We start from the raw sequence: 14,725 nt of genomic DNA on the forward strand, positions 1-14,725 counted from the left end.
TGCAATTGAGTTTTAGCGAGTGCAGTTTATGAGGAAATACATGGTTCAATGCCGAGCCTAAAATTGGGGACATAGCAACTTTTTCAGCTGGCAGGAATGTTCAAACACTAATTTCTAATGTCTTGAGAGCCGAGAAGTCTCGAAGAACCGAAAAATCCGAGTTTCTCTGTGCATGAGTACCTAGGAACACTCTCAAATCTCTCAAACTATGCTTGATATGAGACAGCCGTTCAATAATCTTCCCAAAGTCAATGCTGCACTCATCTTCTTCACCGTAAAGCTGCCACGAGTGTGCGTCGAAATTGAATGTTTCCAAGACATTCAAACTTTTGAGGAGTGGGATGAGATATCTAGAAGAAATGTTGGTGGCAATTATATCCAATCGTAGTAATGTCCAGTTTTCTATGAAATTTGCGTATTTAAGCCTGCTCGGTCTACTAGGTCTGCTCTGAATGATTAGAAACCGCAAAGTGAGTGTCTGTAGCACTGAGAGCTGAAGAAATATCTGTAATTATCCATTCTCATAGGATCCCTCGATTTGCTAAGGGCTGTAAGATAATAACGAAAAAGCGTGTAGACAATACTTCTGTAATTGAATCATGAATGCGGAGATTAAATGTTGGTTTCATTAACTATTGTTATCCGCTGTAAATGAAATCTGGAAGTGTTCATCTCCCAGTGGAGAAGACTAATGCAAGGAAGGAAAGCACAACTGAGACTTGGGACTGTGAGATAAAGATGAAACTCTGCTTTCAGCAAGTGCTCCCTGTAATGAAAATTTCAATGTAGAACTACTGTTGCGAGATCGTATGTTTAAATAACAAATGTTCATTATTCATAATTTCAAGGGTCGAAAAAGGTAAGCCCCGAAACTGGGATATGAAATTGGGGTATTCAAGCTGTAGAAGCGCCTATATCATTTCGTTGAAGTCAAAGAAAGAAAGATAATTATAATGGCAAGAATCTCTATCTCCATGTCTACTAGCGCTGGGTGTAAGTTGTAGGTTGAGTATGATCTCGACATGTAGCTCATTTTATGACTTTTCGAGAAATACTCTGATTGGCCTGACTGCGGAGAAATTTGGTTAAAGTGTATCTGGTGAGTACATTGGCTGGAATTTAATTGTAGGGGTTAAATATAACGACTGTGAACTCACCCCCCAGAGCATCCCCGAACTCTTCCAGAGAATATCACACAAACACGTCTTCAAGTACCTAGAGCAGTGCACTCTGCGGCTCAAAAGAAACTAGTCATCGCACGCCGCGGAAACAATGAAGGTCTTCCAGAATCCGAAAATTCTCCAGCATCGTCCTCCACTGTTGCCATTGGACGTCTTCCACCTTTGGCATTCATCTTCGTGGTATCGGGTATCTCCGGTTTTTCGACTTGTTCCTGGGCCGTTTGATAATTTTGACTCGCAACTCTAGAACTTGTAGTATACGTGTCATTCAAACCTCGATTTGCAGTTAAACGATTGTTCTTGTCTGTGTTCTGCGCTGCTACCGCCTCGGCTTCTTCACCTGCTGGTGTCCACTCCAATAAGAGCTGTTGCACAATATTGTCGTCAGTATATTCAGTCCGTAATGTTCCATAGGGGTTGTATGATTTGCCATCATAGTGATCAGGGTAATATGCCGGTCGTCGGTCGAATGGAATGACGGGCTCCTGTATAAATTGATGGGATGGGAGATTATAAGAAGATGGCCGAGGTGATGGCTGAGGTGATGGTGGTTGGATACTTCTGGATCTGCTCCAATCATTGTATGATCCACTAAAGTTGTTCGGCTGAGGTCCTTTACGGTTCGGTTCATGTCTTTGTCTCCAATTGACACTATCAGTCACAGGTCTTGCAACGGAGGCCGTTCTTCTAGGCGGGGAGTTGCTTGGTCGACGATTGGGCACAAAGGCCCTTTCAGCAAATGAACGTGCAGGTCGATTGCTATAATAGTGCAAGGAACCTCTTTCTGGTGATGGTGGTCTCGAATCATCAAATGACGATTCACTTCTAGGCAATGGGGGCCTTGGTGGACCTCTTCCAGAAAACGAATTCATGCCAGGAGTAGATGCTGTGTATTTTCTCACGGAAGAATTGGTGGGAATCTTGCCACGGAACGAGGTTCTCAAAGGTGACAGTGATCCGGAATCGTTATCTGACGAGCTACTTTCGAGCGGCGGGGACCTTGATCTATAGTATCTTCTAGATAATGCGTGTCTTGGACGATCATCATATGTTGAATTTCTGCCCCGGTCTTTGGCCAGTGGTTGAGGAAATCTTCGGTATGGTACTCTTCCCACCCCATGAGTTCGTTGTGGAGGCTCATTATCTGAACTGGAATGACCATCTGATTCGTACCGCTCAGGGTTCCTTATTCCCCGTCGTACAGGCATTCTACGACTTTCTACAAAGCTTACGTGCAGTCTACCATTGTAGCTCTCGTCATCACTCACATCATCTCTTTCTCCGTAATTTTCATCCCAGGATTTTGTTCTTTTAAACTTTGCCGATGGATTATTGCTTGATTTTGTGTAATTCGTTTGTCTTTCTAGCTGTAGTTGGTTGAAGTTGTGTTCTTTGTCGTAAGCTTCACGTCTGCTGGGTACCCCAAGGCTCTGTAGGCCTCGGTAACAAAGCGTTTCCTAGCAGAAAGGTCCAAGTGGTTTGACGTTGGATGAGAGTCCTTGCGTAAGGAAAGATAGGCCCTTCTCAAAATTAGCAATTGAAGAGATAGTTATTGGAGATCATAAAGAGAAAAAGAAATGTTTACTTTTTGATAGCAGCAGCATTCGCATTTGTTGGAATCTGCAAAGCTTCATAATAATTGCCAAGCGTTCTCTCGGAGTCAGATGGATCAACATCAGATGTGTCAGATATAGATGAAATACTTCTCAGTGACTTAGGAGAGTTCGGAGGGATTGGTTCCGTATCTTTAGTGCCGGGGGTTAAGAATTCCAGGGGTGTTGTTGGAGGAGAATTCAATGATTTTGTAAAATCAACGCTCTTAAGACTCGAAGTTTTTCGGATGTCATCGGCACCTCTGTCTTTCAACGTTGATGAGGAACTCATAGTCCAACCACTCTTCTCCGATCTTGAAGTATTATCTGCTGATTCATTTGAAGTTCCAACAATATATACTGTAATTGATAGGATTCCGTCACTTGTAGGACTTAGACACTTCCCATAGACGACTTCGAGTTGTGCAAGAGTCCATGTGATGCTACTATTGACTTCGTTGTTTGAGTCGACTATCTTTTGGACCTGTCTCTGCTGTGGCACTGTGAGATTTAAAAGCTTCGCAATGACTATCCCACTACTCGTGCTTAGCTCTAAAATTCTTCCAAGTATGTGTCTTCCTGAGAAATGTTGTTTGACGCCATAAGCGTTTACCCAATCAGGCGACTGAAACGAAGTTTCAATAAGTATTGGGTGAATTGTATATGCACCATAAAGACAATCTCTATCGTCCATAGCTCGTGAGATGAGTTCCCCAAGCTGCTGGGGACCAAAAGCATTACCATTACTACTGTCTTTCGTATCCACTCGAGTTGGTGCAAATCTGTAGTCGAGGCCAAAATCTGGCGCCATATCAAGGTGAGCCAGAGGCTTGTTAATGATAATCGCGATGTGACCCTTTTCGCCCCGCGACCACAATCGACTGGAATGTTTCTTCACTTCTTTGAGGCTTATGAGCGCTTTTCTATAATTTTCCTGAGGTTTCAAAATCTGGGTCAGACTAGCGGTCTCGGCCGATTCAAGAAAGCAAAATTCCTTCCACCAATCCTGTTGGGGAGTGTGCGACAGCATCCGCTCGATCTCTGATTTTCGTAATTTGAAATTCCTAACAGTAGGTATTTGCTGATAGCTTTGACCCTTAATGAAAAATGCAGTAAGGAAGGTACCTTCTGGAATCATCCTGTCTATGTCATCCTCGGCAAGATTATTGCGTCTGAAAATATTTTTGAGGCCACCACTCTTGATAAAGCTGTGCTTTGAAAAGTTGCTCCTCGACGATTGGCTAGTGCCAACCTCAGAACATCTAACATCACTTAGAGAATTGGATATTTGAGATGCCGGATAATCCGTGGGGAGCTTTCCGAAATTCGATGGCGGCGAACAATCGGGGTTTGAATCATCGAATAATAAATCCTTTCGCTGTTTGGGTAACTTGCAGGAATTAATTTCGATGTTCTGTTGAGAGCGTCGATTAGTAGATGGTGAGGATGAAGTTTCTATTGACGCGTCTGATGCTCTGCTTTGAGGGATGATTTTATCCTGCGACTTATTGCTTTTGTTCTTGTCTAAGAACTTCTCCTTCATCGGCAGATTCACTGCCTTTGATGATTCGGATATTTCTTCCTTTTTAATTGCAAACTGTTCGTATTCTTTGCGGTTGGGCTGATCAATGGTGCCACGAAGCTCTGTCTGGATAGATAAGATAGGCGCAAATGCAGCGAGTACTTTTGCCGTTACTTTCTCTACGGTATCATCGGAAGTTGCCATGGGTGGCGTATTGTATGATTTCGGGATGATAGGATTCTCCGAACCTGCCATCATTCCTGCCTGGAGTTCATCTAGATCTCCAGAAAGCAGGTCATACTGAACGGCTTGTGGGCTTAAGTTTCGTGCTTGACTTATCTCATCAATGAAGACCGCACTAGGTTGTTGCAATGTTGTAACGTTGTCATTAAAATCGATGAGAACTTCAGAATTATCATGGAATGAACCAGGAATATTTTCTCGATTCTCCGAAACGTACATATTTGGTTCTAGATTAAGCGATATTTCCGGCTGAAGCTGTTTGGTCTGCAGAATATGAGCGTGCCGTGGCACACTATTTCCTAATTTGTTGCGCGGGTCATTTGTTTGATCCTCTACTTCGATATCGTTGATTTGCATCGCTGGCTTTGAAATGTTGCTGGTTTGTCTACGGCCAACTTGGTAGTTGGTCGGTTGCGCCTGAAAAGTCTTTGATGGAACAATCCCTTCATTATTACTAGCAGAAACTTTTGGACGCCAAAATTGGGCGGAGATCTCGGGATTCAAGCCTTCGTGTTCCTTTTGATTTTGCAGGTTTACTTTGTCATCGGGATGCCTAGAAGCTTTTTCGACTGGACTCTCTTCGTCCACATTCATAGAAGCTTTTGTGCTCCGCTGGGCCACTGTGGAAAGATTGTCGATATCTCTTGTCTTTTCGGCCGGCATCGAATGGTCTAAATATGTCTTCGTTACAGGAATTCCCATATCACTCATGATTTCAGGCTTCAGTCTCGCTTCAGCATCATGATGTGCCATATAACTCTTGGCGGCGTCGATAGTTTCATCGCCAGGGGCTATGGCATATCCAGTGGTAGATTTGTGGTTAAATCTGGCATTCGTTTTCCCTTTGGAGTCTTGACTTTGCAGAAAGCTGCTTTCGGCCGCAGTATTCATTCTCAAAACTGAGTTGAGTGGATCATCTGGAACAGCTGGAGGAACGACTCTGCGAAAAGGCGTATTCTCTCTTTGATTCAGCTCGGAATGTTGGAAGAAACTCTGTGGGATATGAGTATAAGGGTTATCAACATATCGTATCCCACTGGCTACAGGGATAAGATGTTTTCTGCCGGTTGGATTGATGAACCGGTTGTTCAAATGCTGGGTTTCGTAATCATTCATTCTAGGATGAAACATATAGTTTGTTGCTTCTGGCCGCATTCCAACTACTTGCTCGAAACTACGCGAAGCCATGTCATACGGTGCTGCATACATGGCATTGATAGAATTTGATCCTCTACACGTGTGTAAGCCAATTTCAGATTAGCGAAGAAACTTCTAGACTTACGATCGAGGCCCATTTAATCTGACGCCGATAACTGTGAAAAGCAAATTCAAACTTCCTTGAAGATGATGAAGTTCTGTTGCATATTGAAGAAGTTTGTGTGTTTGTAACGGGGATAGGTATCTCGCAAACCACGATTCTTTGAGTTTGCGGACTTTTGCTGAAGTTTCATCGACTTTCAGGAATTGCGAAGGCCTTGTTGGATCAAATTTTACATCCTCTTTGTAATCATTCAACCTATTGGCAATCTTGAGCTCCAATTCGTTTGAGTCGTCCTTGTACAAGACCCATGCCTCCACTCTCCAAAATACCTTTAGACAATCGTCTGTAACACCCTGAATGTGTCTGATTCCGCGCGCACTGAGTGTCGCCTTTTGTCCTAACTTTAAGCGCTCACTTTCCTGTTTCAGAAATTGATTAACATACTCGAAGGAAACACTTGCAGCACGAATGTTTGTCAATGTTGCGTTGAGATTTTGAGCGGCTGCGCCAGCATCAGTCGCGTACTTCGTCAGGATTTGTACCAATTGAAGGCCAAAACTTGCAATACCAATTGCCGAGCTTGCAGCTCCCAATATTGTGATAGGATCCATAAAGGTATCGTTATATCGGACGTTCTCGCCGTCAGAAAAGAAAGGAGCCAATCTCTTCAAAACAATGATTCTTCAGCTTTCTTTGATCAACCTTATAATTATAATCCATCGAGGCTCCGGGCTGAGCAAATAAGTTGCATGATATTATCTTATCTACTTATCTTTACGCGAACAATGGGCGGAGTTCTGCAAAACTTTGCAGATGAGGAAAGTGATCCTTGATGACTGCATTAGTGCAAGCCTGTTGATCACATACGTGAGCTTTCATCATCAAATAATTGAAAACGACGTCCGAAGCACTTATACTGCAGGTTAGACTTTAACGAATTGACTTTCGTGTGACTTCTAAACCACATTTTCACCTATCTCCTGCCTCTTGCACCTGTGACTAAGTACTGCAAGGCGCCCAAGGCAGTTCAATGTGCCCTCTTGACATTAGACTCATCAACTACTAATGATTCCGCAACACGATATCTGTTGGGAACAGAATTGATCTAATTAATATGCATCGCCTGGTCCATTACTACTGCGCCTTGACCGACTGCGGGCTGGTGCCTTGTGGGTGTTCGTTTTGTGCCAATGTAAGCATGATGTTTCTGGGGAGCCTTACCACGCCTCCGGATAAAGTCGATGTCAAACGAGCCGCAAACACTCTTTGTGTATTTGAAATTGATTGATGTTACATCGCGCGAACTTGAGAGTTCTAGATAATGAATTTCCGGGTTTTCGGTGGCTTTTATAGATCAGCTCCAGACTGTATTGTTACCTTTTTGTAATTTCCTCTACCATATTCCTGGTCTTCTCCACCACCACTATGAAATCCTCATCCTCGACATCAGCAAACCTAACCATAGCGCCATGCGTCTTCTCCAATCTAACCACGACTTCAAGCTTGCCCTCTCCATCTTCACCTAAGTCCTCATTCCCACCCACCCCGTCCGAATGCCTAACCTTCTCTTCCTCGCTTCCGACCTCTCTAAACCACACAATATTCCAACCTAAATGCTCACCCAATGGATCAAATCTTTCAATTCCCATTTTCAACCACATCATTTCTTTCCTCAACTCCTTCATCTCGCTACTCAATGTGGCTTCTGGCATTGCAAGCACCGTGCTCAGATTTTCCAACCCCATGTTTTTTGCTACTCCGAAGAACAAAATGGCGTGGGTTGAGACTTGGATATCGCTGGAAGGCGGAGCGATGGTTATTGCCTGATTTCGTTAGCACAAGTGATTTCTTAACATGCAAGATAGAAGCAATATGAAACATATCGGGTCGAGAGATTACATACAGCACGTAATAAGGGACCCCCAAAACTATGGGCACACCAAATTATTTTCCTCCCTTCACTCTTTGTCTCTGTTCTTAAATCCCCAATGCTCTTCATTAATCCAGCGCCGATAACTTCGACGGGGTCTCGACGTCCATAACCATAACTGAGTACTCGAATCTTCACACCTGGGTGTGTTTCTAAAATCCCAGGTAAAAGATCGCGTAACCAAAGTACTCCATTATCTCTGTTTGTCCAGGAATTGATGGGGTGGCCATTTTGACCGTGAATGGCTATAATGCTGGAAATGTTAGTTATTGATGATGAAAGAAGACTATAGAGACACACTCAATAGTTGCATCGGGAGAATCATAGATCATTTTCAAACCAATCGATAATGGATCTTGGGGTACGATCGGCACGGGTTTGGATGGTGGTGCCTTTGGATCGTTATCATTGTATTTGGAGATCTTCAATCGAAGTTTACCGATAGCTCTCTTCATTGTTGATTATTGGTATGATTTGAAGTAATTCTTTTTGATTACTATGTAATTTCTTCAGAGTGGTCTTATAAATCACTAACTATTGAATATATAAAATAGATTGAATCGATATTTGGGACGGTTTGAACGTGCATTGGAGCTCGTCGAGGCACTGGCGTATGCGTTGATTCCCTACGGCATCCTCGAACAGGCGATTATTCGATAACAATGATGTACACGAGTAATATCAGGGATAGGAGCTTGGATCATCTCTGAGCCGTACATGGTGACAGTGATGTCGGTGGCGATGGTAGATGAGCCAAATTGGTGCATGGCTGTTTTGTTGGAACTAGAAGACTCGTGGAATCGAGTAACCAAACATGCTCAACTAATATCAATTTCGTGTATATATCAAGGTCATAGTTTGAAGATGTTCTGAAGATGTTCTGTTATTGTAAAACCGATCCAAAGAATCGCGGAATGGCACAAGAGCCAAGTCGCCAGATGAGGCAGAGTGAAGATCAGATGTTCCACTTTACGATCATGTGACTCTGGACAATTTATCATCAACTTCGCGACTGGTTCTCGTGACTGAACATGCAATGCAATGTCAGCCCTGAAGTTAGTGCACAGCATTCAAAGTAGCTATCAGGAAATATCTCCGAATCCGCACTCTTCAAAGCTATCTCGTGCAACAGCCAGAAGAGTGGAAATATCACCCCCTTCATCGCCCCTCGCTTCATCCGGACTTCCTTTTCATAAGGCAACTTCACAGTGCATAATGCATAAAACTTGAAGCTAAGTCCGGGCTTCTAGAGAAAACAAGAGTCAAGAGCCTACGATAGGTTTTCATTTCACGAAGTGGAGTATCCAATTTAATCCAATTTTACACAATTCACCATCGGAAGTTCAATTCACCGATAGCCATTCCATCTTTTCAAACCGATATCTTGCCTAGGTACTAGTAGCAGACCGCTATCTGATAGCACGCGGGCACTTCCCTTTCTGGAAGATTCGAAAAAGGTACCAGAAGCTAGTTCATAGTCCGACATGTCAATTGGTGCGAAGCCTTTACGTTAGAAGGGATACCGCCGTTTTGAAATTAATCATAAGCTAATGTAAATGTTAGTGGCCAACGCATTATTTGAGAACCACTATGCTATGGCGAAAAATGCCTCGGTGTACAAATTGCCAATTCCCATCAAGTTCAGGCGGAAATACGTTCTCTAACGTTATCACATTGAAGATCCTCGCGCTGTGGAATTGCCGTATATGATCAATTGCAAGTAATTTTCACCACTCAAAACTCACTTCCTGAATAACATTCTTTATGATTGGCTGTTAAATATTCATGCATATTATCCGAACAACGCCTACGCTATCGCTCGACCACTCGAGCCACTCACCAGGCATTTAATGTTGCCGGGCAGTCCGTCGATCCCCGCTATTACTGACTAACCCTGAAAATATCTGAAAACCGTAACTTTAACTTCCAATTCGAGGATTCTTTTCCCCTCCAACCCAGGTCAAAGTGTGATCAAACACCCAAAGACCTGGACAATCATACCCCGCATTCTCTAGTCCTGCACGAGGGCAGTTGGAAGTTGGAAGTGGAACGACAGGCAGCATAAGAATCCTGGGGACCCCAAGTTTAGAAGATGGCTCTATCTTCAACATCTGACGATCTGGCCGCACAGTCGGATACCGATAACACGATGGGCAACATTCACAATCGCGATCACATTGAGGACAACGAGAAACCTCTTCATTTTCCTGAAGAGGACCATCTCAAAGTCTCGACATCAATGGAACAGATGATTAAGGATGCGAAAGCGTCTACGGAGAAGGAACATAACATGTCACTACTTCAGGGAATCAGATTGTATCCTAAAGCTATCGGATGGTCTCTTCTGATCTCGACATGTATTGCTATGGAGGGATACGACGTGTGTTTACTGAGCAACTTTTGTAAGTTCAATAGACTCCAGGCTCCAAGATCCATTATACTGATTTTCTAGATGCATTTCCTCAATTCAATGAAAAATACGGTGAACAATTACCTGATGGCACATGGCAGGTGCCAGCTAAATGGCAAGCAGGTTTGAGTAACGTAAGTCAATAATTGGATCACTAACAGTTGGAATTCAATTACTCACGTGTCGAACAGGGCGCAAATGTTGGTGAAATTATTGGTCTATTTATCAATGGTTGGGTTTCCGAAAAATTTGGATACCGATACACGGTCATGACTTGTTTGAGTTTAATTATTGCATTTACGGCAATTTTTTTCACTGCTCAAGACGTCATTGCGCTAGAAGTTGCTGAAGTTCTATGCGGTATTGTAAGTCTACCTCAACTCAACCTCGTCGGAACTTTTATTAATGTTTGGATAGCCATGGGGAGTCTTCCAAACACTCACTATTACTTATGCATCAGAAGTCTGTCCTCTTGGACTTCGTGGATACCTCACTACCTATGTAAATTTCTGTTGGGGATTGGGTCAAGTCATTGGTATTGGCGTTATCAAATCTATGTTACCACGGACTGATGAATGGGCTTATAAAATTCCTTACAGTCTCCAATGGATGTGGCCAGTTCCACTCCTAGTTGGTATCGCACTCGCTCCAGAATCTCCATGGTGGCTTGTTCGAAAAGGAAGGGTTGCAGAAGCTAAGAAATCGCTTCTTCGATTGACCAGTCTAAACAAGGAAACAAACTTTGACGCTGACGAGACTATTGCGATGATGGTTCATACTACGGCAATTGAGGAGAAAATCACCAAAGGAGCAAGCTATATGGATTGCTTCAGGGGTGTAGACAGACGTAGAACTGAGGTCAAGCTCCCCGTGAAATGATATGGAAAGATTAGAAGTTAACGTTCAACAGATTGTCTGCATGGTATGGGCGATGCAAAACCTTAGTGGAAATTCTTTTTCAGGCTACTCTACCTATTTCCTGCAACAGGCCGGACTACCTACCTCGACATCCTACGACTTTGCTCTAGGTCAATATGGTATTAACATGGCCGGCGTTTTTGGAGCCTGGTTCCTCATGAGCTTGGGAATTGGTCGAAGATCTCTCTACCTTTATGGCCTTTGTATTTTGTGTAGTATGCTTTTTATTCTCGGATTCCTAGGCCTCGTCCCAGCTGCACATAAAACCGAGGCATCGCTTGCTACTGGCTCTATTATGTTGGTATGGGCACTGGCATACCAACTTACCGTCGGCACGGTCTGCTATTCTTTGGTCTCTGAGTTGTCTACAAGAAGACTTCAAATCAAAACTGTGGTTTTGGGCAGAAATTTGTATAATATTGTAGGTATTGTCTGCAGTGTTATTACGCCATATATGCTCAATCCTGGTGCTTGGAATTGGAAAAACTATGCAGGATTCTTCTGGGTATGTTGATATAATGTTTCTCCCCATCTATTTGATGAGTACTGTAGACTGATACCAAATTTTAGGGCGGAATCTGTTTTCTTTGCATCATCTACACCTATTTCCGCCTTCCTGAACCTCAAGGCCGCTCATTCGCTGAACTCGATCTACTGTTTGAGAGAGGTATTAGTGCGAGAAAGTTTGCAACTACTAAAGTGGATGTCTTTGATGATGATGTGAGTGTGGAGAGTACAAGTGCTGCGGTGAAGAATTATGATGAGAAAAATGCTGCTGGCGCTAGGGCACAGGATATTGGAGCTTCTTCATGAAATCTTGGTGCAAAATTTGAGACACAAGTGAATTTGAAAGAGATGAATGTGATGGGATGCGCGATATGACGACACGATGATGAGTGGGTGGATATTTTCAAGGAGCTCAAGGACGAAACGGCAAACGGCGAAATATGAGCGCATCAGTGGAAAAGAAAGAAAGATTGCATTGCGTCTACTTCAAAGATTGAAGAACGGACACGGCGTTGGGACTTGTAGATATAGTGATGATAATGCATGCGATTGCTGATTGATGAACGGGAAGTAGTTGGATATGTTAAGAATTTTTAATGCAATGTAAATACTCATTTATTAATACAATATACACAGCTTTATTCAAGCCCCTGGCCTTTTTTGTCCTACTTTACTTGCGGGCAATAAGGAAGTTGAAATGGCAAGTTTGCATTTTTAGAGATTAGTGCAACCTTTCCTCGATTTGTGAACGCCGAGCTCCCTCTGGAGATCCGAAAGGACCACAAACAAGTTTTTTTGGTCAGGGATACAGCTTTGACAGAGAGCGGGGTTGTCTGAGATCACTGCTTCTTACTTGGTCTGCTGATTTGGTGATGCCGAACGAATCATGACAGGTTCGTGATTTTCGAGACGGGAAGATATTGGGATGACACTAACGCGACGAGATAGTCAAGATTAAGATTGCTAGCTGAGAATCACATTCATACACTCTCTTTGAATGTATTCCTCGTGGAAGTATCTTTTTTCAATCAGCCTTCTCACAACTACATAAGTCAGTCTGTTCAGTATACACTTTCTATAAACTGAATATGTCCCTACGAATCTGAAGTCGATGTGGAGAAAGCAAACCTATCTGAGAATCGAATTCGCCAGGAGAAGCAACCCTATTCGAATGCCGCAAGATCTATAAAGTCAATGTTGTACATACTATGGCGACCAACTGGTCTTGTTATCATTAACTATTCCATTGTTGTCGCGTTCGGAAATAGTCTCATCTCATCAGCAATACTTTTCCGCGGTATTTTTACTATAATATCTGCCACGGCCCTCTGATCTATTGCAATCTCGAATTCCGTGGTCATTGTGGCGATTGGCAAATTCAATTCTAGATGTCTCCCAATTGCCCATGCACTACGAGAGCAAGTCGAGCGTCATGCGGTGCTTCATCTTTTGTTGAAGTCTTTTGCAGCAGGATTCTGGATGAATGTGGAGTTTTGTATGCTACGATCCCTACTTTTCTCTGTTGTAATATGTTGATGATTTCTCATACCGGATTCACTCCACCATGAATTCTTCGTTTCTTGCAAATCAATATTTGGGTATAAATTGCCTTTGCCCTTTGGGCTCTACTCACTCACCTTCGTATGAATTCATTTCCGAGCAAAAGTACATGGGGATCAACCAGAAATTTGGGACGTTAAAAATTGTTAAGCTTATTTGGAGGTGAGTGGGGGGGAGAGGGGTTGACTGTCTTGCTAAAGCCGTGAGGATATATTTGGATGGCAGTGATGATTGCAAGTTTTTGTTTGTTGTTACTGACGAGTCTCATTCACTTCAATGTCAATGTTGTTGTTATTATACTTGTTGCCAACACTTTCATCGCCTTCCGTGATGTCCACATCTGGACTTCGAACTTATCTTACTACTTTTCAGCACCAGATGTCTACACAGTGCTTAGCCCCTACAAAGAACTTGCTTCAAGTTTCCCTTGACAGAATTGGATGTTGCAGTACTTTATTTACAAAAGAATGAACAGAAGATATCGTTGCTTTTGTATATTCCTATAATTCAATCCCCTCTGTGGGTAGCAAGATTCCTTCTCGTACCCAGGTACACAAAGTCTCATGAAACACAATCGATTCACTAATAGCAGGCTCTCAATTAGTTCACGAAATTCAAGACTCGTACTGCTGGTATAAAAATCATTCATCGAGCATCTACTCTGTCCACTCGGCATCAATCAACTTTCGAAGTAGCATTCGCAGGAAAGGAGAAGCTTCGCCAGCTGACCGTCAGAATCGAGGTGCTTTTTAGATTGGATATATTTTTCGAAGATATCTGATCCCAAGATAATCTAACAAGCAGTCAATATGATCGTACCTTACTATTTTCATCACCGACTATTTGATCGTTGCCATCTTCTCTTTAACATGCCGTTGTAAGTATTGCTGTCACCATCCCACTTATACTCATGGGTTCTAAAAAGCATGTTGTGGAACCTGAATTGCTCAATCTAATCATACCTTCTGATCTGACCCTCACAGCACTGATTTAATCCGGCTCCTTCCCTGAAAGCTTCCTCAGTCCGGCTCCTTCCAGAATCTTACTCCTATACATAAGTCCAAAATCGGGGAAGTAGACATCGTTTATATAGTCTTGGGGTTATCATGACAGGATTTAAAAAGTCATTATCCTCATTTCCATTCTCAAACCTGGTCAGTCATGGACTGCCATATCTCTCCAGGCCCCGATTCTGGTAAATTCTCGGCATAATTATATATAAACTGTTAATTGGCCATTTGCAGAAATATCAAGTCTACGCTGATAAATGTGTTGTGGCAATTTCAGGGCCAACAGTTGTAAAATCAAACTCATCAGCTCGTCCACCCTAATATTGTTGTGTTTCTAGTGGTACCGAAAAGTCATGCCCATATCGAAAAGCCCACTTCGTTTGAGATCGTTTTACACCGTTGCCATTACCGCTGTTGGTGTTGATGACACAAGCTTGCTATCACTATTTCAGTACCATTTGTATTTGTTTTATGGTAATATGTTCAACAAGTTCAACACAAAACCCTTAGCATTTCTTCTACAATTCATCGCAAAACTTCCGAATCCTCACGAAGTATTTGAAGCCAGTGTTCTTATTAGTATTGCTCGTA

General features: G+C 42.8%; 3 protein-coding genes across 3 annotated transcripts; 2 read left to right on the plus strand and 1 right to left on the minus strand.

Annotated features, from left to right (window-relative positions):
* Positions 1-1,237: 1,237 nt before the first annotated feature.
* Positions 1,238-8,184, minus strand: Bfra_012389 (uncharacterized protein; the record flags this gene model as incomplete). Its single annotated transcript, XM_037342705.1, has 8 exons — positions 1,238-2,516; positions 2,603-2,701; positions 2,767-5,769; positions 5,821-6,464; positions 6,667-6,715; positions 7,177-7,622; positions 7,703-7,982; positions 8,030-8,184. 8 exons carry the CDS (start codon positions 8,182-8,184, stop codon positions 1,238-1,240), a joined length of 5,955 nt encoding a protein of 1,984 aa, XP_037187427.1.
* Positions 8,185-8,458: 274 nt separating this feature from the next.
* Bfra_012390 (uncharacterized protein) lies at positions 8,459-8,712 on the plus strand (the record flags this gene model as incomplete). Its single annotated transcript, XM_037342706.1, has 2 exons — positions 8,459-8,533; positions 8,587-8,712. The coding sequence occupies 2 exons, from the start codon at positions 8,459-8,461 to the stop codon at positions 8,710-8,712; spliced, it is 201 nt and encodes a 66-aa protein (XP_037187428.1).
* Positions 8,713-9,821: 1,109 nt separating this feature from the next.
* Bfra_012391 (putative mfs alpha-glucoside protein) lies at positions 9,822-11,870 on the plus strand (the record flags this gene model as incomplete). The annotated part of the gene is made up of 6 exons (XM_037342707.1): positions 9,822-10,109; positions 10,145-10,273; positions 10,331-10,504; positions 10,557-10,997; positions 11,050-11,562; positions 11,628-11,870. 6 exons carry the CDS (start codon positions 9,822-9,824, stop codon positions 11,868-11,870), a joined length of 1,788 nt encoding a protein of 595 aa, XP_037187429.1.
* Positions 11,871-14,725: the final 2,855 nt, after the last annotated feature.

Source organism: Botrytis fragariae (assembly GCF_013461495.1).
Source record: "Botrytis fragariae strain BVB16 chromosome Unknown tig00000274, whole genome shotgun sequence".
Classification (NCBI taxonomy): Eukaryota; Fungi; Ascomycota; class Leotiomycetes; order Helotiales; family Sclerotiniaceae; genus Botrytis; species Botrytis fragariae.